The sequence below is a fragment of the Gambusia affinis genome, linkage group LG15 (genome assembly GCF_019740435.1).
Source record: "Gambusia affinis linkage group LG15, SWU_Gaff_1.0, whole genome shotgun sequence".
Taxonomy (NCBI): Eukaryota; Metazoa; Chordata; class Actinopteri; order Cyprinodontiformes; family Poeciliidae; genus Gambusia; species Gambusia affinis.
The window spans coordinates 11,565,216-11,592,703 of record NC_057882.1 but is presented as its reverse complement, the minus strand read 5'-3'; the positions used below and the strand labels follow the sequence as shown (position 1 = coordinate 11,592,703).

At 38.6% G+C, this 27,488-nt stretch overlaps 3 protein-coding genes across 12 annotated transcripts in view; 1 reads left to right on the top strand and 2 right to left on the bottom strand.

Annotated features, from left to right (window-relative positions):
- The window catches only part of phldb1a (pleckstrin homology-like domain, family B, member 1a), a 37,358-nt gene extending 24,875 nt beyond the window's left edge, over nucleotides 1-12,483 (bottom strand). For 7 of the 8 annotated variants that reach the window (XM_044140652.1, XM_044140655.1, XM_044140657.1 and 4 more), the window contains exons 1-4: nucleotides 6,375-6,490; nucleotides 3,622-3,720; nucleotides 1,320-1,443; nucleotides 240-410 (exon numbers count right to left, since the gene is read on the bottom strand). In XM_044140652.1, coding sequence (XP_043996587.1) covers nucleotides 240-410; nucleotides 1,320-1,443; nucleotides 3,622-3,720; nucleotides 6,375-6,377 — 397 coding nt within the window. In that variant the 5' untranslated portion in view covers nucleotides 6,378-6,490. Of the gene's footprint in view, nucleotides 1-239; nucleotides 411-1,319; nucleotides 1,444-3,621; nucleotides 3,721-6,374; nucleotides 6,491-12,191 lie in introns of those variants that run through there. The other variant, XM_044140654.1, reaches the window with a different exon arrangement.
- A 2,894-nt stretch (nucleotides 12,484-15,377) lies between these two features.
- LOC122844849 (histone H2AX) lies at nucleotides 15,378-16,013 on the bottom strand. The gene has a single exon (XM_044140661.1). The coding sequence runs from the start codon at nucleotides 15,941-15,943 to the stop codon at nucleotides 15,515-15,517; it is 429 nt and encodes a 142-aa protein (XP_043996596.1). The 5' UTR covers nucleotides 15,944-16,013; the 3' UTR covers nucleotides 15,378-15,514.
- A 2,700-nt stretch (nucleotides 16,014-18,713) lies between these two features.
- LOC122844979 lies at nucleotides 18,714-27,016 on the top strand. 3 transcript variants are annotated; one of them, XM_044140898.1, is made up of 9 exons: nucleotides 20,878-21,218; nucleotides 22,060-22,150; nucleotides 22,184-22,286; nucleotides 22,578-23,121; nucleotides 23,715-23,901; nucleotides 24,122-24,361; nucleotides 25,102-25,273; nucleotides 25,543-25,691; nucleotides 25,867-27,016. In XM_044140898.1, the coding sequence occupies exons 1-9, from the start codon at nucleotides 20,919-20,921 to the stop codon at nucleotides 25,956-25,958; spliced, it is 1,878 nt and encodes a 625-aa protein (XP_043996833.1). In that variant the 5' UTR covers nucleotides 20,878-20,918; the 3' UTR covers nucleotides 25,959-27,016. The 3 variants fall into 3 exon arrangements, with proteins under 3 accessions (XP_043996832.1, XP_043996833.1, XP_043996831.1); XM_044140897.1 differs by lacking the exon at nucleotides 20,878-21,218 and adding an exon at nucleotides 18,714-19,098 and having other exon boundaries at nucleotides 22,060-22,286; XM_044140896.1 differs by having other exon boundaries at nucleotides 22,060-22,286.
- The last annotated feature ends 472 nt before the right edge of the window (nucleotides 27,017-27,488 follow it).

The following is a 27,488-nucleotide window of genomic DNA, read 5'->3' as shown; positions in this document are numbered from 1 at the left end:
AACCCTCTAGTCTTGTTTTTAAAATGTATTCAATTTTTTTTGTTGTTGAGTTTTTCCTTAAAGGCATCATTAGAGGACAAATCTAATATAATGTCATGCCTACAATGAAACTTCTGACCGGCTATGGAAGCTTACAACGCTTCTGACAAGAAGGGGGACAAGGAGGGACATTTTTGCTGCATGTTGTTTTCACTGTAGGTGTAAAATGTATCTACTTTTTATGACTGTCGCTCTCCTACCTTGTGTGAGGCGATAGGGTTTGGTGACGGGAAGCCCATCCACAGAGCACTGGTTTCCACATGGGTACAGGGTAATGTTCCCTCCTTGGTTTTCAATGTAGCAGTGCCGAGCTGCAATGCCTGGGCCCTGCAGGGGGATATCTGTCCCATCGCTGCCCAGCGTGGTTCTCCCTGTAACCAGAAAAAAGAAAACATCGAGTGACTTCCTGGAGAGCTATAAAACCGGATACTTCTGAGAAATATTGTAAGGTTTTGTAGGTCAAAGTCAGGAAAGCCAAGGCCAGCAGAGTGTCAGAGGTCAAGTCCACATGGGCGGAGTGACAGACGCTATTTGTAAATATGTTATCAACAGGTGGAAAGCTCTGGAAAGTCACATTTAGTCTGGCAAGAAGTTCAGGATGGGAAATCAGTCAACTAGCACTCATGGATGAAGCATATTCTGGGGTCTTTATCGTCCCACAGTACGATAACCATAAACATACAATTGAGGCACCCCGCCTCTTGCCCGGAGCCTGGAGACAGGCACCAGCACCCGTCCCGACGCCACTAGGGACAGGGGTGAACAGAAAATGAATACAGTTGAAGCTACACTTGAATGGTTTGAAGCACATTGATGCGTTTAAATGGCCTAGCTAAAGTTCAGACTTAAATCCAACTAAAAATTTGGCCAACTAAAAATTTGGAACAAGTCAAGTGTTGCATTACCAATGTTCAAATATACCCTCCTTCAAACTGACTAAGTTTGAACAGTTGGTACAGAATTAGACTTCATATTTACACCACATTTTCAGATTTTTATTAAACTGGGAAAAACTATGAAAACAAAACTATAAATTAATTACCACTTCCTAATTATCTACCACATTGTAAAATACTTTTTAAATGTACTGTAGAAGAGCAACAAATAAAAAAACATGTAAAAACTCATTCACGTATTCCAAAAGTCCAAGATATTTCATGTGACAGACTTAGCTGTAAAAGCACATTTAACTTTAGTGTAATTTTTACTTTACACTATATTTATAAACGTGTATTACTTTTTAAAAACTGTGACTCAGACAGCAACATGAGCATTTTTACCTTCCAGCAGTGGCAGTAGAGTGATGGCTGTGCTCAGGCGTCCACTTCCCAAGCTAACCAGATGGGGGCGCTCTGCTTGAACTTTCAAGGACTTGCCCGTTTCAATCAAATCTAAAGGAGTATTCTGTTAGAAAAAACATAAGAAAATCGACACTATTTAATATCTATTCTGTCAGGATACTTGTAAATATAACAGGTGGATTTTGGATACAAAGTTGTTCTTACCCTAGCAACGAGGTGAAGTGTTATTTCTTTAATTAAAGTTCTTTAAACTTTAGTTGTTTTTTTAAGTGAGTGATTTCTCATCATGCCTCATAAAAGATATGTTATAGTGAATCAAGTTGGGGTGCCTGACTAAGCTAACAAAGCATAATAATCCTGAAGTACTAGATGTAAAAATACTAAAATACTATGCATTAAACCTAGAAATATTCAGGATTTTTTGTATTTATTTTAACAGTGAGTACACGCAGTATAGGTTATATTCTGCCACAAGCTTGTTAAACTCTTACACCACAGGTTGAGTTAATGTTCCACATTTTAACCGCAGTTATTTTCTAAAAGTAGCCATTTAAGAGTAGAGAGTTTCTTAAAGTTGTTGCGGATGGTAAGTAGGAAAACAACATGGAGACATGAGAAGTGACTTAAGTTAAAAAAAAAAAAAAAAAAAGAAAAAAAAACTGTCCAAAGGTGAGTGAAGTGGAATACCATAGAAAGTAACTCTGTGAATAGGAAACACAGCTATCACAGATGTTTAGCTACTGTAACCACAGATACCTGCTTCACGTGTGTGAGCAGCAGCTGCAGTAACCATCGCTCACCACTCTATGCACTGTGGCAGATTTAATCTTTTCAAGTCTGGGTTAGAAAATAGAAAACTTGAGGGCAATCAGAAGGAAATGCAGCATAATTATTATGACAGTTCTCATAATGGCAAAGACATAATCAAGATGCAGTATTTTGAGTTTGCTTATGGTTTTTCAGGCATTGTTTTAACACTGGAAACATGTCTAAAATAGCCTCATACGCAGTATCTGTACTCTTCTAATCTGATAATGCGGGACTGTTAAAATATAATAAGAAAAGCAAAATAACAGACACAAAAATAACACTGTGGGTACATTTCATCCACAGAGGATCAAATTTAAAGAACCCTCTGTGGAGTCCTTTAAGCCCCACAAAGAGTTTATAGGACCCCAAAGATTTTAAAAAATCTTTCTAAATTTTGGTTCATATGTAATATATCTATATATTTAAAGCTAGTTTAAATACACATATACATGCATACATATAGATATATAGCTCTGAAAAAACTTAAGAGATCTCTATAAATTATCCTTTTCTCTGATTTTACTCTTTATAGGAATATGTTTGAGTAAAATGAATATTGTTTTCTGAACGGCTGACAACATGTCTATAAAATTCAAAGCAAAACTATAGTATTTATTTGCAGAAAATGAGAAATGGTCAAACAACAAAAAAGATGCAGTGCTTTCAGACCTCAAATAACCTCAAATAATGCAAGTGAATAGTTCATATTCATTTAGAAACAATAAAACTAGTGCTTTTATTCAGGACGAGTTCAGAAATAAATACTTGTTGGAATAACCAGAAGGTTTTCAGTGGAGTCCAGTGTAGTGGTCTCTTAATTTTTTTCCAGACCTATATACATAAAATACACAATTTGACAGGTATCTTTATCACCTGTTGAATTGTTAGGCACACTTGTTTAATGGCTTCTTATGGAAAAACACCATGTTGACTTCAGAGGTCAAAGGTAAATGATCACACTGAACTGAGAGGACAGGAAGTCAACACTAGCTAGCTAGATTAACCAGATGTTACACCCCAGGTGACCGCCATGTCTGAATGCACAACACCTGAAACAGCAGTGGACCTCACTCACCCGGTGCTGTCAGATGAGAACAAGAAGCTGAAGCTAGAATTTGCGGGAAAAATTGGTTCAATATGTCTGCATTTCAGTTGCAACATTCAGATTGTAACAACAGAATTCGGCTCAAACAGAATAAAAGTCTGAATCTCTCTGACTCAGATGAATGGCTCAATCTAGTTCTGGTTTGTGTCGTGTTGTGGTGGTGTTTTCCTCGGGACACTTTGGGTTCCGATACACCACCACAGCCTCACGACAGCTTCACCACAGTAGATATTGTAGTTGTTGAAGTAAAAGTCAGAGCAACTCAGGACTAAATACTCATACATGACCAAGATTAGTAGGATCAGGGTAGCAAAAGCCCCTGAACACATCACATGCTGTTTGATCAAATCTGAAGACATAACTTACCTGTAAGACCTGATGGGTCTGACGCTCATGCTCCACTTTATTCCTCCTCATGCGGTCCATGTTGGTCGGACTGTCAGAAGAGTCTGACACGTGTAGATCCTAAAGCACACACACACACACACACACACACACACACACACACACGCACCCACACACACAATGTTTCAGGCCATGAATGGGAGCGCTGGGAATATTGCCGAACTACAATGGGAACAGTGCTTTCCTTAGAAACCCTTCTGCCCCAGTTATACACCCATGTGACCAAACCGCTACACTGAAGAATTGTTTCCCCAGAACCATGGACAAAACGACATTCATTCCCTCATCCATGAAGGTCTAAGTCCAAAAAGATTCATACTTTAATCGATGAAGCAATGTATATTTCATTTGTGGTGGAGGGAAGGACTTCTGCAGGTTCGAACACACTTCAGTGTTCACATCAGTACTTCTTCTCTGCTTGTGTTTAGTCGCTCAGTTAGTGACTCAGATCTGGCAACACACAGCCAGATGCAGAAGATTAGATTCAGCTGTCTGCTCTTCAGACAGAAAGAAAACACACGTCCACCAGGAACAGCCATGCCTGGCACAATCCCAGCCGCGCACATATGCAACCCCGATGACACAACATGTTTTTTTTATAAACGCGTTCATCCCTGTCTTCCACTATCACTAACATCTCTCCATCCCAAGAAGCACAGACTAGACACAACCACCTACAGCCTTATGTTTGTTTAGTCTATAAAGAAGGAAAGCTGACTGTGTAATTTTTGACTTTTTACATGTCTTAGAAAATTTATACAGGAACTTTGCAAAGAGATGTAAATCAGTGATTCATTTGTCATCATCTGTCACCATACATCCACAACTTTCAGTGTATTTAAATTGGATTATTTTGATGAGCAAAAAAAAAAAAAAAGTGCAGCATAATTGTAGAGAGAAAATGTTAGAAACTTTACAACCATAAGACCCATTTTGCTCTCAGAACAGCCAAATAAAACCTGTATAAAGCTGAAAAAAGAAAACTTCTTAGACAAATATCTACTACCCCAACATGGCTACACCAATATCTTGCCATTACAGAACCAGTTTTTATTTAAATTTTTTATTTATTTTTCAATTTTCTAGGCTTTAAAATAAATAAACAAAAAAAGACAATGGATATTAAAAACAAAAAAAGAAATAAAAACATATTACTGGTAATTTTAGTGTCATTCTTTGCAAATATTGCAGGAAACATTTTAAAAAACCTCTGCATTTTTTATTTCTGTAGTTAAAAACATTAAGTTCTGCCTTTTAATTTTTATTCAAATATTTTAGGAGCTACTTGGAGCTCCAGAGCTGCAGGTTTTAGACCCTGGGGTCAGATATTATTCAAAGTTTTTTTTTGTTTCTTTTTTTGGGGGGCTGGGGGTTATGAAAAAAAATCCCGAGCAGATGTTAACTCTGGAGGAGCTGCAGAGATTCACAGAATCTGCTGACAGGACAAATGTTTACAGGTAGAGGAGGCACTGAAAAAGGTGCTCTGGCCAGATGCTACTAAAATTTAACTTTTTTGTTTACATAAAAAAAGATTGCATGTCTGTAGAATACTGTGGCTTGGCCAAAACATGCTGTCCCCACAGTGAAATACGTTGGTGGCAACATTATGTTGTCTTTAGTAGGGACAGAAAAATGGTGATAATTGACATGAAGAGTGTGATAGTAAATACAAGAAACTCCTGAAAGTTAACCTAATTCCTTTTGATACACATGCATCAATTTAATTGTTTATAATTTAAGAAAATCAGAAAAAAAGGCATTGAAGTTTGTGATTGTAATGTGACAAAATGGGAAGAAGTCTAAGAGCTATGAACACCTTTAAATATTTAAGAAAAAAGTTCTGTCACTGTTTTCTACAGTCCATTATAGAGCATCTCGTATAAAAGAAATCCACATTCTAAAACAATAAACATTCTGTTTGCTTGCAAGACATGTCAAATAAATCATTAGACTACTCTGTGACTTTCTGTGATTATCACAGAACTGGCGCGTCAAAAGCAGCTGAGTTGTCATCCCTTATCAATTAGAACAACTACAAAAATAGCCAGAAACCCTCCACAACTTCCGCACTCCAACTTTAGTCCACATGAGACAACACGCTGTTCAGCTGGCGTCTGATGTCACCCCCAGACAAAGCTGTCGGCTGAAACCGCACGCATCTTACAATCGTGTTCAGTATGTGAGTCCCAGAGGACCCCGGGAACCCGGAGAACAAACCGTTCCCTCTGTACCGTCCTGACACTGGAGCCCTGACGCCTCTGCTGTCAGCCCAATGCCTGTCAACGCCGGCCCTGTTTGAGACGCAGACACAGGACCAGAGAGTGGGCAGGGTAATGTGTCCCCTGTCTGCCTGACTCACACACACACCAACACACAGTTGCTGCCACAAACCTCAGAGATACAGCGTACACACCCAGGCCTGGGAGCTGTTTTAATGCTTGAAAATGCCGGGTCTTGCGCTGTAACCTGTCATTATGGGGGCAGTAATGCCCTTCAGAGCTGCCACGAGCTTCTGAAAATAGATACTGCCAGCTACACAGTCTGGACTGCTACTTTTAAAGTCCTCTGCTAGGAGCAAACGCCGACAAAACAGAGGAAGCTACCGCATTTTAAAATCAGTAAAATAAAAGGGAGGATTTTTTTTAATATTCAGCATGCAACCATTACAGAGAAAGCTGAAAAGTAGTTATTTCAAACAGACATGCAGTTCTTACCATTTTTTTATTGTAGCAGAGTCCAGGCAGCAGTAAGATCCATAGGTTAGTTTGAAGAAAATTAATTCCCAGAGCACTCCCCTCATTATTCTGTATGTCTTACCCCTTGCTGGTTTTTTTTTTCTTTCATTCACTCTGCGAGTTTCTCCACTCATTCCCTCCTCCCAGCTTGTTCTCCTCCCCATCCCGGTGCAGAATTACATCCTATCAGAGGTACACGCAGTAGAGGGGACACTGTTTATTGCCATGCCCTCCGAAAACATTCTCAGATTTCCTGTTTATTGATTCCCTTTCTGTATCCAGCAGAAGAATTACGTAATGTCTTGTCTCACAGGGTCTTTAAAATGCACTTCACCGCTACAAGGCCTCTCATTGTCCAAATAAGGTTGGGCAGGTGTTAACAGCAAGACCAGAGCCTTGTCTGAGTTCCTCCTGTGAGACCCCTACATCTAATGTAACAAGAGAATTTTAATGCTAGGAAGTTGTTGAGCAACAGTGTGTGATAAACCAACTAAGTGAGGTACAATGGGACAAAATAAAACCTTTCTTCTTAAAACATCTGTGATGATAGAGTAGAGAAATACTATGTCCCACAGGAAGTGAGCAAACACGTCTCTTCAGATGTCTCTGTGGAGCGTTGTTTGGCCTACTGACAAAGTCAGAGAAAGTGGATGGGAGTGGGAGAAAGAGTCCTCTATTGATCTCAGAAGGCTTTTCCCATGGTCACAGGCCAGGGAGAGGAAGGAGAAGGAGGAAATGAAGCAGATGATGACTCACTGAGGAAAATGAAAACAAACAAACACCAGCAGCTAAGTAACAAGTTGGACTGTAGACTCATAAAGTCTGCAGAGACGACTGAAAATGTGAGTCAGTTGCTCTGTAGGACGATGTTTCCAAGCATGCTAGTAGTTTTGGCTACTAGCTTGCTTGGAAAAAAACAACAACACAAAAAGCATTTCTTACTCCACAGAAACTTTCTCAACTACAAGTCTAATTTATAAACATGTCAGCCTTACGATTCTGTTCTGGACAGAACACACAATAAGTGAGATGCTGTATGTCAGTGTAAGATACAGAGATTTGTATCTGTATGCAGGTACAGTGGCGGGTGGAAATTAGCACCCGCCACTGGCCAAATGCGGGTGAAAGTATGAAGTGGCATGTAAATTGGAGCAACGTACCCGCCACTTGGGCGGGTTGACAATTTAAACAGGGAAAAAAAAGCTGCATTCAATTTGAACTTCTGTCCAGGGGAGGACTGGGCGTCTGGGATACAGGCTGATGTTCAGAATGTCCATATCTGGCGGTGTCATACTAATTATTATTATTTTTCCCACCAGGGGGTCTTGTTGTGGGCTCTAGTGTCCCTTATATGACAGTAGGCTGACAGGAAGGGGGGAAGAAAAGGGGAGAAAACATCCGGCCGGGCCTAATTTAACAAAATTTATATTACATCGAATTTTTATGGACCGCGAAATCCCATTGGTTGATTCTATTCATGGACATTGGGCTTATCCAATGAAATCCCTCAGTCCTCCTTGGCCTGCCCCTCCCCTCTAAATTTATAAATAGCGCCATTTCAGCTAACGGTTGCTGCTATCCGGAGTCCGAGAAAATGAGCTAATACGAGACGAGGGGAGTCAGAAAAACTACGACAAAAGCTAAAAAGCGCTTAAGCTTATTCAGAAAAATGTGTCAAATTAACCGATATGTTAATTACTACACTAACTTTGACCGTTGGAGGAGATTCAGTAGCGAACAAGAAGAGGGAATTAGCGATTCAGGGGCTAGGGTCAGATTGAAGAAGAGTTCAGATTAGCTGTTGCTGCTCGGTAAGAAGGAGTGAAAATGTTAATAGAGAAAAAGTTTCATGCAGGCAGGAAGGCAAGTGTGTGATGGGGAAGCTAACACTAAGCTCAAGGTAGTCAGAAAAACTCTGAAGTAACACAAGAATGATGATGATGGCCCGTGGAATTAATAATGAACACGTTCTGAGATATTTTAGTAATAATTGTTAATTTCAATAGAAAACGTAATAAGTAAGAGAAAACAAATAAAACAGTGGGAAAACAGCTATTGATACAATTTAAAAATATATTTTAAAAATGACTAGACACATCTTTAAAAATAATATCTCTACCAGCCACGGTGGCTGGTGGAGAAAATTTTTAATTTCCAACCCTGTCTGTATGTATGCTTAGTACTTATTGTTGTGACATCAGTTGCCCTGACCTTGGACATCACTGTTAAAACAGAAGAAAACAGAAATATTTGGCTGTAACATTTAAAATATAAAAGCGAGGCCAGAGAAGCCCGGGAGAGTTACGGCGGAAAAAGATGATGAACAAAACACCAGATGGCAATAAATCTTGAGTTGTTGTTTTTTTTTTTTTTTTTCAACCATTCTTGTCATAAAAATCAAGATCAGAAATTCTCCTTGATCAAATCCAGAATCCAGAAATAGATCAAGCAGAATGACTTTACGTTACGGCCACAGTCCTTTGTGATCGCAGCAACCACAGTATGTTGGATAATCACTTCCTGGATGACACTGATGTGTTTGCTCATATATCACAACTACTGTTACTATCTTTAGTTCTCAGCATTCTTAAGATTAGTTTTTCACACACATCTACATATATATATATATATATATATATATATATATATATATATATATATATATATATACCCCCAAACTGGAACAGTGGCTACAACAGATCCCAGGAGCAACATCAGACATCTCAGTCCAGAAATGTGCAGTCCTAGGCACAGCCAAGATACTGCGCAGAACCCTCAAGCTCCCAGGCCTCTGGTAGAGGACCCGAGCTAAGAGGAAGAAGAATCACCACCCGCGGTGGGTGAGAAGGGAATTTTATATATATATATATATATATATATATATATATATATATATATACAATATTCATGAAGGTGAAAAGAAGAAGGAGCAGGCAGATCTCTGCTCACCCGATAAAAACCGTTTTATTGTTCAAAACTATTTGCCCCAGGAACCAATAAGAGCTTTCCTTCAAAGGAAGCAATAACCTCAATACAGCAGAGTTAATGTTATGACCATGAGAACCCTTGCAGATATAGCAATCAGATCATCCAGAAGTTGTTTGTGAGCATAAGGTTTCTCAAGTAAGCAAATGCCTTGTTTTACCTTAGTAGTTAAGTGGCTTCAATTGGATCAAAACATCCACTAATGTCCATGATTACTTTATTAAATTATATCAATAGCAACTCTCTTTGAGTGTTCCTCCTAAATGTTAGCAGTAGTAGTGATTTATTTCTGTGTTTAAACAATCCACTATATATTTATTGGATTAAAGCAACCTTTTAGGGTCAAAACAAAAAGTAGTTGTAGGAAAAATTACAGTAGATAGATTTGCAAAGTTTTTTTTTTTTTCCCCCACCAGGGGGTCCTTTTTGTGGGCTCTAGTGTCCCTTTTTTCATAGTAGGCTGACAGGAAAGGGGGAAGACATGCGGCAAATGTCGTCGGGTCCGGGAATCGAACCCGTGACGGCTGCGTCGGGGACTGAAGGCCTCCAAGTGCGGGGCGCGCTACCTCTACACCACTGGAGCACGCCCCGAATTTGCAAAGTTTTAATGGATTCTCAGATACTGTCCTCTAACAAATGTGTTGACTCCTACATTTCTCTTGCTGTTAAACCGTCACAAATAAAAATTGATTAGGAATACTAAACTTTTAGCTGCTTCAGTTTACTGTTGATGGTTTCTACAATCCCTACGTTTCTCTCCGTTGCAAAGTATTCTGGTGATATTAAGAGAAATAGGAGTACCGTTGTCTGTGCACATCAGATCATATAAGAAGTTTATTTTTTGTTTTTTGATCATGAACATCAGCAGATATTTTGTTCCTGTTTCTTCTCTGAAATTGCTAGAAAAACAGCAGGTATTATGTCTACCTGGATGCAGTCAGAATATGAGGACTTGGAATTCTGGGCACAAATTATCAATCAAGACTCTGTTAAATTACAGGGAGACTCGGCTCACTACAGAGAGCTTTGTAATCCATGAAAAGGCTGCCATTTTGTTAGGTCTCCAAATTATTGCTCTCATCTCTCCTGACTTCCCTGTTTTTACAGGAAGGATTGTTTACCATCAATGTTTTTGTCCTGGGTGGCCATCGAGCTCATCAAACGCTAGAGTTTGGGGTTTTGTTTGTGATTTCATACTTTTGTGATTCAGCTACTCTAAGGTCTGATAACAAACGTCTCATTTGACTCATTTGATACAGATTACGCCTGTCCTTGTAGCTTTGGAAAATAGCTCAAAGTCTGACTTTTTAACACAAGCGTCTTTCAAGTTTCAAGAAAGCAAAAGCCGACAAGAGTGCCAAAGGTCAGGCTTTGTTGTTGATTAATGTCTTTTACATACATGTTACTCAGACAGAAGGAAAATGCTCTATTTAAGTATATGTTTCTCAGAAGGGTGGAGTTGCAAGGTCAACAACAATGAAATATGGAAAAGTTCCCAAAGAAGTAATGAAGCCTGCATATATATATTTTTTATATTATTTTCTCATTCCTGACTTTGGTTGAAACTGTCTATGGTGGTGAGATCATTACAGACTTTTGAAGGCTTTGACTTGCCTTCTGTCTGGGTTACAAGTCACAGTTGGACGATGTTTTGGATCAGTCATTTTGAGTAACTTGTACAAACATTGCTTAAAAGCAAAGATATCACAATTTCAGGTTGGAAATTTCCTCTAACAGGGGTCAGTTTGGGAAGAGGTGTGAAAGATCAGCAGGTGAAAATAATTATTTTAGTCTAAGAAAATGATTTACACTGAAGTTACAGATTATCTGTTACCCTACAAAAACGGGGACTTCCTTGCCCTTAATTGAAGCACTTCCCCCCACAGTTAGCTCAAATCTTGCTCCATGCACCAGCCTTAACAGACGATTAATGTTAACCTTAAACTCAAAAGTCACCAGTTCAAGCTTTTTGTGAATGCTCAGGACCAGACAGACCATCTGGGTAAAGGACAGGATTTACAGATGGGTCACAGATGTTTGTGAGGCGTTCAAGAGCATTACTTAAATCAGTGTGACCAATTTTACACGTCAGAAAGTATAAAACAATTCTTATGCTGTGCAGAAACAAATCAAATATTGAAATAGACATCTGTGCATGTCCTTCAAAGCTTAAGAGTCAGTCACATCTAAAGTAAAGCATAGAAGCATTCATACTGTTCCAAACTTTTATCACATGTTGCCACATCATAACCAGAAAGGGTTTATGTTGTGGAGGCAAGTACAAAACAATTCTGGGTGATAACCTTCAGCTTGTGCTGGAGTTTCACTTTCCAGCAGGACACCAACTCTAAAAATGCAGCCAGAGCTGCAATCAAATGGCTTAGATCAAAGCATATTTATGTGTTAAACTGACCGCCTCAGCAACATGTGCACCTCGCATTCCCTTCACAGAAATACTTCATCGCACTGTAATTCCACCAAAGCGCATTACTAGTTTCCTAAGCCCCAAAGGCAGCCAGATCTCTCACGCAACAAAACCTTCCCATTCACAAAGCCAGCTGGGTTTGACTTCTAATCTGTTCTAAGCCACATGACTCCCACCTGTGCCCACTCTCCTGAAAAATTACTGGACAAAATGTTTGCTAGGAAAGACAGTGATGAAAAACTGAAACCCTGGAAGTGATAAAGATGAATCTAAACTCCACATAATTTACAAGTAGTGATGATAAACAATAATTATGACTTTAGCACTTTGCATCATACGCACTCGCACAGCACAAAAGCACATTTCTTTTTTTAAACTTTAATTACCCGAGTTGGGAAAGAAAGTTTTCTTTCCTGAAGAGAGATTCGACCCAAAGATTAAAGACGTGAAGTGGGGCATCTTTCCAAAACGTCATGTGAAAAGTCTCCCAGTCGTCTGAGGGATGGAAACATGCTGTTCTCTCTTCACTGCTGCTCACTTGCTTTCAAAGTGAATGTTTTGGTGCGCCTCCACACATCCAAGGTCCATCCCTCCTTCCATCCTTCTTTCTCTCCCGGGTTATTGTTACTTTCTCTATTTAATTTACGTATACTGTAGCTACTTATAGTACTTAGAAGGTTGAATTGAACATATATTTTGTGAAACCATCTTGATTGAAAGGGATGAACTTTTCTTCCATTTAGAGAGCAGAATGGGAAGAGACAAAAAAAAAACATCAAATTGGATCTTTCCTTCTATAGTTTGTTTAGTTTCTCATCTTCAGACATAAAATATGTGCCTAACATATCCCTTGTGATGTGACAGAAATACCATGACATTACCAACATTTCCTTCAGCCACAAACTGCTGGGAAGAAAAAACAAGACGGTTAAATTTAAGAGCCACCGCAGTGAGCGAAGCCTTGGTTCACTGGCAGGCTTTTCTTTTTTTTAGCCTAGATGTTGGTGTTGGACACGTTGTCAAGGGTCGGGGTAATTGGTTCAGCCTGTCTGGGTTCAGTTCAGACTTGTTGCGTCATGCTGCTTATTTTTGCCAGCTAGTGACAAAACCAGATAAAGGAGAGAAAGTGGTGGATGAATCTCTGAGTTGTAGTAGAAACATTTGTGACATAATCTCATATTTTAAGGTTCCTTGCAAAATAGTAGCATCAGATTAAAAAATAGGTTGATCCAAAGGGTGGTTTTATTTTTATTGTTTAATTTTCAATAAAGGTTCTTTGAGACATTTTTCTGTTGGACAGTAAACGTTCTTCAACTGCTCATCTCATAGGATACAGTCAGCCCCTAGTGGCAGACCATGTGATCTGCATTTCACTATCATAATAACACATTTTCTCCCTATCAATAAAAGTAGAACGCCTCATTCTAGCATACAGTTATTTGAACAGATGAATGTGACACCTCAAAACATCTGGAAATTGTACCCAAGGATGAACTAGACTTGTGTGGGGTCTTATCCTCCTGATCTCTTCAATGATTTCATTACATTTTTTTCAAAATAAAGACTGTATTTTTAGCATATCAGCTTAAGCAATTGCATGTTTATCGGTTCTTTACCTAATTGCTTAAATTATCTAAAAAAAAAAATTCTCACACTTCTTGGATTTATCAAATTGAAACAAATTTGATAATCCTAACTGACCTAAACTAGGAAATATTTGATTTATATTCAGTGAAAAGAGATATGTCTTTTTACGCAGTGTATTGTATGTAAATATCTGGTTGCAACTGTAAATTATCCCATCTTATTTTCTGAAGGAAGCCAAAATACAAAAAAGTCAACAGTATTAATATCAATTAATCATCAAATAAATGTTTAAACTCACCAATACTTGCCTTCACTCTCTTGATTTTTATTTTTATTTTGAGAAATATGATCTAGCTTGGCCAAAAGAAAAAAATGCACAGGTGGTTATTGAGTTATTGTGTCATGCAACAATGACAGCATAATTATGTGATTCACATAAAAATCTTTAGATTATGAGATCCTCTGAAAAACCTGCATTTTATGTTGCTCAACTCAAACTAGGTGCAAACTCCATGCTTTAGAACCACTGTGCTAACTAAAATCCACAAAAGGTGGCATTAACACTGAAAAAACTTATTTGGAAAAGGCTTTCTTCTGCCTGAATTTATTTTGTAAATATGTTTTTTTGCATATATATATATATATACTTTTCATTTTAGTCTTTAAAATATAAAAACTATACATACAACTTTATATTTTTGTTACTCTGGTGACATCATTTTTAAATATTTGATCAGCAGTATTCAGTATTTGAGTAGACTTCTTGCAAAATACTTTTTTACTTCATTAAACATAAAAAAAATATGAAGAAATGCCATTCTTACTGAGGTACAGATCTTGAGTTCTCTACCAACCTCACTTTTTTCTAGGTTAAATTGCTTATATTAGAATCGTGAATCGTGAACATATTGTGAATTGATGGTATGGTCTAAAACAGGGGTGGGCACTCCTGGTGCTCGAAGGCCGGTGTCCTGCATCTTTTAGATGCATCTCTACTTCAACACACCTGAGTCAAATAATGAGGTCATTAGCAGGACTCTGGAGAACCTGACTGCACTTGGGAGGTGATTCAGCTGCTGGATTCAGGTGTGTTGGATCAAACAGACATCTAAGAGTTGCAGGACACCGGCTCTCGAGGACCAGGAGTGCCCACCGCTGGTCTAAAATAGAACTGAACTGACATGTAACCGATTTTTATCTCTGTGGTGGTAAACAAGCTGCAGATGTTTGTGTTCTTCACTTGCAACAAGGAAACACCTGGAGATGCGTGCAGATCCGTTAAAACATGTTTTGTTGGCTTTAACCACAAAGCCAGAAAGAGACATTCAATTCAGATAGCATGTGGAACATAAAATTTAAACGTACTGAACCCAATTAACCCAGTTTTGACTTAGGTTTCCTTAAACCTTAAGTAAGTTTGCATAATCAGAAGACATCAAATTAAAAGAAATATCCAGACACCAAGAACTAGAGACTTAAGCCAAAAAATTACAATTTTTTACAATAACATTTTTCAATTAAGCATAAAAGGGTATTCAAGTTGATTTTTAAATCAAGAGTATGGTTTTAGTTAAACCATACTTTTGATTCATGCAGTCATTTCAACAATGTTAACTTGTTTCATTATGCTATCTAATTGCAAAACTAGGTTCCACATTAGATAGTTCTGAACCAAACTTTCTTAAAATTTAAAGATCTTTAATTTTAGCTTAGTCAGACTCTAGACTTCTAAAGGGCTTTGAAAAAAAAAAACCTTCAAAACCCTTAGTGACATTAAAGCAAAAACAATTCCCTACTAACAAGACTGAAGTAAATTTCGTCCCTTCAAAATAAATTTCAGCTAGAACAGACACCAGGAACTGTTTACATTAGAAATGACCACAGTGCTAACCAGGATAACCGATTAGCTTCCCCCAGCATTTTTATTGCTCGGACTAGGAAGTAGCATCAGCTACAACAGGGCAACAAGTACTGTATAGACCAAATTAGAAAAAAAAATCGTCTTTATTAAATAGACAAGGCAAATCGTGTGAGCCAAGACAGTTAAACGGAAAAATTGCTCTTATGAGTGGTTGGGTGGCCCTTAAAAGGGCCTTTGGTTTTGCAGTCATTAACCAGCAGGCTAGTATTCTTGAGACTGAGAGGAGGCCTTCTTGCCCGCTTTCCCGGTGCTCGGAGCGGACTGACCAGTCTTCTTTGGCAGCAGCACGGCCTGGATGTTAGGCAGGACTCCGCCCTGAGCGATGGTCACGCCGCCGAGCAGCTTGTTAAGTTCCTCGTCGTTGCGGACGGCCAGCTGGAGGTGCCGGGGGATGATGCGGGTCTTCTTGTTGTCTCTAGCCGCGTTGCCAGCCAACTCCAAGATCTCGGCAGTTAGGTACTCGAGAACGGCGGCAAGGTAGACCGGGGCTCCGGCACCCACTCTCTCAGCGTAGTTTCCCTTGCGGAGGAGACGGTGGACACGGCCAACGGGGAACTGGAGACCGGCACGGGAGCTGCGGGTCTTAGCCTTAGCGCGGGCCTTGGCTCCGGTTTTTCCTCTTCCAGACATTCTCGCTGTTTCTTCAAGTTACAGAACTGTAAAGGTAGTTCAAACGATAAGAAACAAAAAGTAGCGATGTCCTGGATATAAACCTCACTTTGATCCCGCCCCTTAATGTGATTGGTTGCTATGGGCAGATAGTCTTCGTACATTGGATCTGAAAGGTCAACCCCAATAGGAAGTCAATAACAATTGGCTTGTCACTTCTTACATTAGACCAATGGAGTTGAGTGTTGGGGGATGATCAAAAGCGATTGGTTAGTTGTTTCCCTCTTCATTGTTAATGGATGAACTGTTTGGGGTGGACACAAAAAACCAATCAAGTGACTTCCCTCCAGCTTTAAACTTTTGGCGCCATTGTAAAATTCCGCGTGGAAATAAATTCACTTTGAGGACAACTCAAAAACGTATAGTAATTTTTAAAATAAATTATGTTCAGCTGGAAAAAATGCGGCCTTTTTGGATCATTTCTGTTTCCATTAAAGTCCAATTTGTTACTGAACTCTTGTTCACAATACTAAGTAGTAAAATATTTTTTTGAAGTAGTTCTGACTAATAACCATAAATAAATCCACAGACCTGTGTATATATATGTTTTGCATTAAGAAAAAATATTTTAGTTACAACCCTTCATCTGTTCCCTTTCCCCACTTGTTAACATGTTGCAGTAATGTATTTTAGTGGGATGATCCCTCTATGTTGTAGATCTACAAAGTAGTGCACATGTGTGATGTGGTATAAAAATGATACTTTATTTTATAAGTTTTTTATATATTGCCCTTTATGGCCCCATAGCTAATAGAAAGGCTTTAAACATGACGCCTCATGATTTTATTCTGAGCTCTCTTCAGTAAATACTAGACTTTTTTAGGTGCTGGAGTATGCATTGTTTTGAGCACAAATGTTTTTGAGAAATGTTCCTTACACAACACTTGTAAACATTACTGTAATTTATTATATTATGCAAAATCCAAATAAGAAATGTGGGTTATAAAAGGGTGTGCAGGGTTTGAACATTTTAGCAAGAAACTGTGTGTTACTCATGTTCCTATAAGAGAGAAATATGTGTTACTGTCTTGTAATTACCTTTGAAATTTTACTTTTTCAGGGTAATGTACGACACATTTTGGGGAATCCAGCAAATACTGGGGGTTCCAAACAAACAAATAAAAAATGTACAGCCTATTTGCTCTTTTAGCCTTTGTGTGAAACTTCCCGTCTTTATTTTTACAGTACAATAATTTAGGGTGAAGGGATTGGAAGGAAAATGAAAAGCACATCCCATTATTCTCATGTAATTAAAACCACTATTTATAGTAAAGTGTGGGTCAGCAAAATCCAGAATCATTTGTTTTCTTACAAGAAGAAACATAGATGAACTGCGTTTTGTAGAATAGTGTTTTTGTAAGTGTCAGGAGGACTTTGAATGTTCACCACAGGGTTGTGACAAATGCATGAAGAGCAGAACACTGTGAGGCCAGGCCAGAATCACAATGACAAGAGGTCTGAAACGACTCTGCACAGGTGCAACAGCCAATGATCTCACACATGTAAAGAGATCTTCTCAACGGAAACCATCAACCTCTGCTGAGGCAAACAAAGAAGCATCTTTCACAGCAGGTTTGAAACAGAGATCTGTACCCCTCACCCACTCTAGCCTCGCAGTAACACCTAACTTCCTGTCATTTTCAGATAATAGAAATGGTCAGTAACTGGCTCCAGAGAGAATTTACATCTGATGAAATAAACATTGTTCTTCATTACTGGATATCCTTTGTTTTCAATATGCTGTTTGTCAGTAAAAAATGAAAAGTGAAATCAAAATCCCAAATTTACTCACTTTTGTCAACAGGAGCTATTTGGTCACTAAACGCAATGATACAGTATTTTAATGTGCATGTCTTCTGTATCTCAATGACCTGTAAAAATAAAACATGTTGGAACGTCCAGCATATTTTACTTGAATCATGTGATAGAAGCAAAAAGTAGTGCTTTCTTTTTTACAAGTAAAAATGTCAAAATTGAGGCAAACATTTGTATTCAGCCCTTCGGAATCAATATTTTGTTGAACAGCATTTTAACTACAGGTTAGCAGCTTTTAACTTAAACTTTTTTCAATATTCTTCTTTGCAGTTTAGGCTTGGTCAGATTCTAACACAGAAAAGTTTTCTTCTAAACCTTGAAAGGGGCAACATTATATGTTTTCCAGCCAATTGAATGTTTTTATAGCTCAATTAAATAACAATGTTACTTTCCGTGATTATATGAATGAAAAAATACTGACTTTGTAACGGCTTGAAATTGGGTCTCTGTCTCTTTAATTTAACAAAGTATTGCACATCTGACTGGTTGCGGGAGATTAAACGATTTCTCAAATCATGAAAGAATAAAAGCAACACTCCAGGTATGTTTTTGATGAGGGAATAATATTATAATGTAATGTAAAGCTCAAAAATGTCAATTTTACACAATACTGCCCCTTTAAAGAACTGAAAAGGTATTTTAAGCTAACATCAGATGAGAGATCATAAATTCTTGTAAAATTCTATGGATGTATTATTTTTCAGTGGAGGATTGAGCAAAAATAAATATTTTTTAGCTTTAGATCATGCTATAATGTCTAACGTGTTGCTTTGATTCAGTTATGCTGTTTGAGGAATCCTTGCATCTCCCGTGGCAGCCATTCATTAACGCCGCCTTCCCCCCCAAAGCTCCGCCTGGAGCTTTCAGATTCCAAGCCGAGCTTCCCCCCAACAAAGCTCTCCTCCCCCACGCCTCCCCCACGTGGCTCCACCAAACTAGCTGCAACAGCAATGAGCAAACACCCGGTGGAACTGCGCATCTGCGGTGCTCAACATTCGAACCACTTCCCGGTCCAGTCCTTTTCGGGTTAGAAAATGCCTCATTGGAGGAAATGCGTTCTTGGATGCGAAGGAGACTACCCTCTTTTTACGCTTCCCAAGGATGCCACGATTCGTCAGAAATGGTTGGACTTTATTTTTGGAGACTTCCCTCCCCCGAAGAAGAACTGGTATATTTGTGCGAGACACTTTACTGATGACAGCTTTCTAAACAAAGGCCTGTTTGATAAAGGACTGATAGGAAGATTGTCACTATTAGACCATGCAATACCAACCAGGCTTAAACCGTTTGAGTGGGGACAGGTAAGCGAAACAACAACTCACATCGTTTTGCTATTATTTTTTGAACGGTCTATGGTTGTAACTAAGATTACAATGTGTATCCTGGAGCTGTTTTATTACCAGGCTGAAACGTCTTGTAAGAACCTCTGTACTCGCTCCGGTTTCATGGGATTATTCGCATAAGGTTTACCTATGTCCAGATATAGTTGCCATTTTATATGAAATAAAAACGATATTATATAATACTGCTTCTTCGTAAAACAAAATACAGTGTAGCTAAGAATGGCAACTGCAAGAAGAGGCTTTGTTGTGATGACGTGAGGAGGGGGGTGTTGGAAACGGTAGGAGGTTCTTAAAGAGACAATGGACAGTTTCAAGGAGTAAGATATTTTACTTCAACAGCCCTTATTTAGGGTGACCAGACGTCCTCTTTTTCCCGGACATGTCCTACTTTTCAGACCTAAAAAAATGTCCGGGAGGAATTTAAAAATCGTCCGGGATTTTGGTCAACTACACATTACATAGCTTACAGTGTATTGTGATTACATTGCCACTCCGTTCCACTACTCCATTCCAGGTTTCTTTGTATGGTAAATTAATCTCGCCCTTCTCCCCAAATCCAATCACGTTGCATTATGTGTGCGAGTGTGAGCGGGAAAAGTAAAGATAGCTGAGTTGACTTGTACACCGGCCGCTAGACTAGTTAAACCTTAAGTGTGACAGGCGATAGCACATGTGTGTCCGCCGATTCTACTAGTGATGGCCAAATGAAGCCTTCATTACTCGATGCTTCATTCATTTCTCACTAGTGACATCTGCTGTTCAAACTGTGACAGCCTTATCACTCAGACAGACATTTAAAAACAATTAGTAAATGCAACATTGTCAAATTTTTTGTCAAACTCATGTTTAGTAACAGGAGAATCAATTAAATCCTATTTAACTAATCTTTTTTAGTTATTAAAATAATTTGTAGTCAATCCTGATATATGTTTACTGTCAGTGGCTGTTTTCTTTTGTCATTGACTGATTTGACAATAGACATTTGTTTTAGTGTTCTCGGAGTGTAGTGCTTGTTGGGGCAGGCAGTATTCTTTGAGTTTTGATTTGCCTTCTGAAAATCTAAAATTCTTCAAAAGTTCTTTTTCTTGGATTTCTATTGGCTCTCTGATCTGATCTCTTATATTTTTACTCATAAGCCAGGATTTTACTTTTCCAACAGCTTTAAGTCTGTTTCTGATATATTTTTTAAGACTGATATATTTTTGCAGAACAAAGAAATAGTGGAAATTTCAAGAAGGTGATAATTGTGGAGTTGAAGGGTTTAATTATTATTTAAGAATCTTGTGAGTGATCATCTCAAGTATTCCCTGATGTCAGATTTTTTTCTTCTTACTGGCTCCTTTTCAATCAATTTATTTGTGTAGCACATTTCAGCAACAATGCAGTGTCAAAATGTTTTACATAATAAAAAACACACAAATATAAAGTCACAAAATATGCCATAATCAACCATTGAGAAAACTGGTAACAAACATTACACTTTGATGAGTGCCGTCATCAAAATCATTAATACACATGAACTATAAAAGGTTCCTTTTATTTCGGCCACTGCTGAAGACAAATACTCCTCTGATGCGATCAAGCAGCGGCTCATCACGCTTTTATTTTGAAAACCGACACGCAAAATGAGGCAGTCACGTGACCCATGCAATGCGAGGCCTCATTTGTTGCCAGTCACGTGGTTTTCAGCAAGATGATATCGGACACGCCCCCTTATTACTCGGTACAAGCCTCGAAGCCTGGCTTCAGATAGCCCATCACTAGATTCTACGGCGAAAATGCCTAAACGAAAGTGTACGTTTACGGAGGAATTAAAGAAAAGATTCCCGTGCTTTCGTCAAGGTCGTGATCCCTATGAGGCGGAGTGTTTGATGTGTAAGGTAGGCACTTATGTGTCTGTGGCAAATAAAGGTGCCAACGACCTGCAAGCGCACGTGAATTCAGCAAAGCACGCGAAAGCAGCCAGAGGCGAAAGCTCTTCGGCTAAAGTCACAGATTTCTTTGTGACAAAGTCAGACAATGCAGCCGTCACTGCAGCAGAAGGCAGCTTTGCTTTCCATACTGTTGAGCAATATAAGGTCAGTAACGAGACACAATATTTTTTATTTCTTTTCTTTCTTAAAAAAAAGTGACCTACTTTTCAGAAACCCAAATCTGGTCACCCTACCTTATTTGACGAGGCTAAAGTTAGCTTCCGATTTGGAAAATGGGTTAAGAGCGATTCCACTTAATTTTCACTGCCTTGCTCATTTTACTCTGCCCTGTAAAAGTACAACACCTAGACAGTATTTTGCACGGATTGCAGAAACCAAGTTTGTGATTTATGAAACCTCTACTGGAATAAAGGGTGATTTCAGCACTTTTTATGAATCTGTATGACACTTCTGTGAAGAAGAAAAAATGAAAAAGCAGAAAGTTAAAAGGTGAAATAACAACAAATAATGCAAATTTCAGATAATTCAATTGCAGTGTGTTTCAGATGCTTAAAAAGTGCTTAAATTATCGTAATACGACCCTTTTCTGAAGTTTCACAAATCAAGTAAATGTTTCACAAATCACAAGCTTGGTTTTAAATATTCTGCAATCAGTGCACAATGATCTAGTCCAGGTTTGAAGTGCATAGTGGTTGTAGTGAAAAATTACGTGGGATGATTGCTCTTCAACCATTTCTTGAATCAGAAGCTGCAACTGGAAGCCAACTTCATCTTCATTAAATCCAGCGTGGTTGAAGAAAAATCTATAACTTGAAATAGTTCCCTATCTCTTTAAGAGCCTCCTTCTCTTTCCAGTTTATTGCGTCATCAATATATTGTTTAGCTATGTTGGTATCGTTTTTCTTATTTGGTAAGATGTTTCGTTTAGGTTCTGTTTTCAGTAATTGGTGCATAGGTCCACTACCTGTTTCTCCCCTGTACACAGGGCACACCTGTCTCCAGATCGGTTGGGACTTCCTGTGTAGTAGAGATGAAGTCCCAAGGAACATCCACAACACCACAGACTGCAGAAATTGGTATTCAGTGTATGCTTCTGACTCCCACCCTAGATGACCAGGACAGCAACGGCCCTGAAAGTGATGAGGAGCCTGAGACTGACGAGGAGGACCCGGACTGGGCACCTGGCGCAGAAGAGTCAGAGGATGAGGATTTGTATGTTGGTTTCATAGACACTTTTCGAGTAAAATGATATTTCTATTATTAATTTCTCATCAATACTACTAATGTAATACTGTCGCAAATGTTCTTACTAATGATCAATGTTGAACAGACACAACAACGTATTGCTTAAGAAATACAATTCTGCCTTAATTGAAAAAGGTTTTGGGAAGACAAATTTGCATGACTAGCGTGACTAATATACATATCACAATTCAATGTTGTCCCAGCACTACCTACAATCGATTTTAAACAGATTTGTTTTTTTATTTTTTAATGTTGCAGTGACCTGGAAGACGTGGCCGAAACCTGCCCAGCGGCGGAGCGTAAATTCATTGTCTTTGAAAGTTGTTTGAGGACTCTGTTCGCCGTGTGTGTCGTCTGCTCCGGGTGCTGCACAGTGACGATGAAGCAGATCATGGGCACTATGGTGGCTGTGAGCAGTGTCTGCAAGAGGACAGACGGACACACCCGGGTGTGGTACAGCCAGCCGGCCCACAACAGCATGCCGGTGGGCAACTTGATGATGGCGGCAGCCACCTTATTCAGTGGGTGTTCACCAACAATTGCCCTGAACCTTTTCCGACACATGAGCGTTGGAATCTACAGTTTGAAGACGTTTTTCAGTCTGCAGCGCTGCTATTTGATCCCTGCTATTCAAAGGGTTTGGAACACCAAGCAGCAGGCCATGATTATGAAGAAAAAGGGAACGCCACTAAGACTGGGCGGAGCTGCTCGCTGCTGCTCATCAGGGCATACAACCAAGTATGGCAGCTATTCCTTGATGGATATGAATAGTGGTGCGGTGCTCACCACCCATATAGTGGAGGTATATCCTGTTTTTTATTCAAAATGACAATGCCTATGTAGAGGAGACATCAGCAAAAACTATATCTATTGTTATGCAGAGAGACTCCTATTACTGCAACCCAGAAAAGGAGAAAGAACAAACTTAGAATCCAGAAAGAAATCTTCCAGAACAGCAACATTTAGATTTTATTATTACTTATAAACTGTGGAGTACTATTTACTTTTACAAATTTAGAGCACACTTAGAAAGTCCAGAGTATATACTATCTAGCAACCCAGAACAGGGAAACTTAGAATCCAGAAAAATTACCTTATTAACTATTTTTTAGACTCTTTTTATTCCAGCCCAGACAAGAAATTAGACCAGAGGATACTTACTTATACTAATCTACCAACCTTGAACTGAAGTACCTAGTTTACATACTTTAAATCAACATTAGATTCCTTTTCTTTTCTTGCTCTTTCCTTTGGTTTGTTATTTTGTTTGTATTTCATTTTAATTCATGTAAAGCACTTTGTATTGCCTTGCTGCGGAATATGTCCTATATAAATAAAATTACCTTTACCTTTATTACCGTATGAATTATTTCCAATCTTCTTTGTGTCTTTCAGTGCAATGAAGTGCAGAGCAGTGCAGCAGTTGAGTTGGAGGGCCTGAAACAGGGGATCCACTTCCTGGAGCAACATGGCCTCACTGTAGCTGAACTCATCACAGACAGACATATGCAGGTCTGCAAATGGCTGAGAACGGAAAAGCCCGACATCAGACAGCGGTTTGACGTATGGCACGTTTCCAAGGGTGAGTTCTGTGGTTCAAAACAAATTTGATAAGAAAATGCTTTGTCCTGAATACTGAGACAACGTTGGTGTGATTCAACCAGTTGCTATTGACACCCAAAACTTGTTGGTCACATGCAAAAGGTGGACCATCAGCGTAGCGGCAAACCATCAATGTCCTGATGGCCGATCTCTGTTCTGATGGAAAAGACGGGTAACATCACATTGACAATTTTTTGCAGGCATCTTCAAGAAACTCGTGGCAGTGGCCAAAAAGCCAGGCTGTGCTTCAGTGGGGTTGTGGGCTCAGTCTATCTCCAACCATCTGTGTTGGACAGCAGCCACCAGCGGTGGAGACGCAGACATGGCTGTGCAGAAATGGACTTCTGTGGCTCGTCACGTCTGCAACATCCACGAGGGCCATGGTGACGTGTTCCCGCGGTGCGAGCACGGACAGATGAACAGACAGTGGGTGGAGAACGGTGGGTATTGCAGGCAAATAATGCAACTCGCATATTATCAGAAAAAAAAAAATACCACAACGGATGCTTGAGTGCTTAAGGAGTAGCATATAAATGATTGATATGATGGCTGAAATGATTAATCAGAATAATCGTGGTAGTTATTATTAATAATCGTCTAAAAAAGTTGTAATTAATTGTTAATTGGAGTATACAGACTCAAACAAAGCCATTTTGCTGAAATAAAAACATACTGAGAGCAGTAATTAAGCCAAAACTGTATAAAATCTATATGCATAAATAAAGCTCTCTGTAAATGTGTTCTACCCAGAACTCCTAAGTAGTTTTAGGTTCATCTGATTGAAATTCTGTATAAATCAAAAGCTCCTGTTATGCATCTTTTGCTCTCCAATTATTAATCGGTTAATGCAACAATTAGTCTATTAATCTACAAATAATCAAGTGTCCACAATAAGAATGCTCTGTTATTGCATTTTAGGCAGTAAAATATGTATTTTCTTATTTAAAAAAGGAATTCAATTACTTGTTTATTTGCATCTTCATTAATTTCCAATATTGTCTAAAATAAGATTAATGGCTCAAATGAAAAATCTGCAGAATGTGCCAAGTTTTTTAGCTGATTAATGATCCCAATAATTAATTACTAAACCAGTTGCAGCCCTACACTGAATGGATTTCCATTAAATTCTTACTATGAGCTTGTATAAGATCCCAAATGACTGCATGGTGTGTGTCGACAGGCAGCAGAGCACAGAAAGAAATCCAGGCGGTTGTCCTGAGCTCCAGGCTGCTGGCGGATGTCTGTCAGCTGTCCCCTCCAGAGCAGACGTCGTACCTGCAGTCTTTTCATAACGTCGTCTGCTTCTTCGGAAGTAAACAGGGGCATTTCCTTCGTCCCTCACTGGAAGCAAGGTGTGCTCACTGTTTGCTTGGACAAATAAATAGATAAATAGATGGGTAAATAAGAGCAGATGGTAATTTTGTGAATATGTTGCTTGAGAAAAAGTAATTTTATATACAAATGCATCTAAAAATATTGGAATATCATGAAAAAATGGAAACTGATTCTTGTAATTTAGATGATATTTGCTTTGAAATAAAAAAAGAAATGTAATATTTGATTCAACTTCTTTATTGTATTCTAACTTTTTTTGAGATTCACCTGTATGTTGTGCTTGCAGAATGATTTTGGCAGCTCTCCACTTTAACGAGAACATGGCGAAGGAGCAGGCCAGGAAACAGGACAGGGCTCAGCGGTGGAAGGTGTCCTATCCAAAGTTTAAGAAAGGTGGCGCTGTGGTTCGGCCTGTGAAGGAGTCTGACACATACGGTGAGTTTAATTCTTTAGTTTGCAACAAGATATCCAAAGGAAAATCTTGCATGAATCTTTATTTGGAGCTTATTTGTGTGTTTGCCACATATGGTAGTCAATGTTTTTTTTGTTTTTTTTTGGGAATATGATTTTGACTTTCATCCATAATGCTTCTTTTGTCCTGTTATTCCAGACTATGTCAGACACCTGATGGAGCTTGTGTGGCAGATGCGGCTGGAGGTTCCCTTCTATGAAGACGTAGACACAGAAACTTCTGTTTCTTAGCTCTGGTTGTGCGTTTAGGGTCGTTGTCTTACATTTGTTTCCAGCTTAGATAAAATTTGCTCTTCTAGTACTGCTTGTTTTAAACTCCATAGTTTTTCCCATCAACTCTGACCCATAACCAGGTTATCAAAAAACAAGTCCAATGCATGATGCTGCCACCACCATGTTTTGCTCTTAGAGTGGTGTGTTCAGGGTGATGTTCTGTGTTAGTTTTCCTTCATAAAGGTCAGAAAGTTACAATATTGCCTCTTATTACATTTAAGGTAATTGTGAATTTCATTTAGGTTTATTAGAGTAATGGGGGCTTAATACAAATGCTGGCAACCATTCATATCATTTTGTAGCTAAGAAATTGCAAATCTACATTTAAGCACTATATGTCCCAATAAACAGCGTTTATTGTTAAAAATAAAATACAAATTCTTTCAAAGAAAAAAGAAAAACCCAAACAAACTTCTGGAACAAAATGCAAAAACAACTTGATGTTTGAAAAATAATTTATTTGCAATAAATTAGATTTTGAAAGTATGATAGAGTTCATATGTATCCTAAAATTTAAAGCCACTGATTTACATAAACGTCACATTTTTATTTACAGTCTTGCAAAGTTACCTTGAGAGAATGAAGCGGCTTTTCTTACGTTGTTAAACATTTTAATTTAATTGTACTTATTTTTTACAGCATGTTTTTCAGAGAGCAGCCGCTCCAGCTTTGAGATCCTTTATTGTCTTTTCTGGCGAATGACGAAGAAAAAAAAAAATCTGGATATTTAATTATTTAATTTGTTTTTTTCTGATGTCGCAAAAATTATTGCAGCCACTTCAAAGGTTTTCTGAAAAACAGCTGAAATCCTGTACAGTTTGATGGGTGCAGCAGTTTTCCTCCTGATGTACAGTTACTAAAATTGAATTTCCAGCCCTGAGTGCAGTCCCTCTGCTTCCACACAAAATCACATTCCATGTTCACTTTGCCTGAGCTGAGCCACTTTGAACGCTTTCCAAACGCTCTGACAGTTTTGTAAATACTCTTCATTAATAAACATTTTCTGAACCTTTTAACAGTGATTTTGATTTTTGCTTTTTGTCTGGGTGGAATGATGTAGCAATCAGATTCAATAATATTTTAAAACAACCTTGAGTTTGTGCAGCATTTTGTCTAATCCACACAGGGACAATATTAGATATTCAGTCTCGTATATACATACACCTTCACTGATATTTGATCAAATGACACCATCCAATTTTTTAGTTACTAAACAGTTTCTGGTGTAGTTCTGGCTGAGTTTGTGACCACTCTGTACAAAAATTGGTTGGTTTCTTGTCACATTCTTGGCTTTTAATCAAGTTAAATAATTTTCTATGTGGTTAAAGTTGGGAATTTCCATTACCAACTAGTTTTAATGAGTGTTTGGACTATTGTCTTGTTGTAATTCCAAACTGTACCCTAGACTGAACAATCCGACCAAAAATATTGCCTCAAATAAAAAAAAAACATAGATAAAAGTTTACAATGTTCAAGCACAATCCGGTG

Excerpts from the sequence above, each read along its gene's own strand:
- LOC122844979 (XM_044140896.1), top strand. The coding sequence starts at position 20,919 with ATGCCTAAACGAAAGTGTACGTTTACGGAGGAATTAAAGAAAAGATTC. Across the intron at positions 21,219-22,059 it reads ATACTGTTGAGCAATATAAG|GGCACACCTGTCTCCAGATC; the intron begins GTCAGTAACGAG and ends CCCTGTACACAG. Across the intron at positions 24,362-25,101 it reads CAGACAGTGGGTGGAGAACG|GCAGCAGAGCACAGAAAGAA; the intron begins GTGGGTATTGCA and ends GTGTGTCGACAG.
- LOC122844849 (XM_044140661.1), bottom strand. The coding sequence starts at position 15,943 with ATGTCTGGAAGAGGAAAAACCGGAGCCAAGGCCCGCGCTAAGGCTAAG.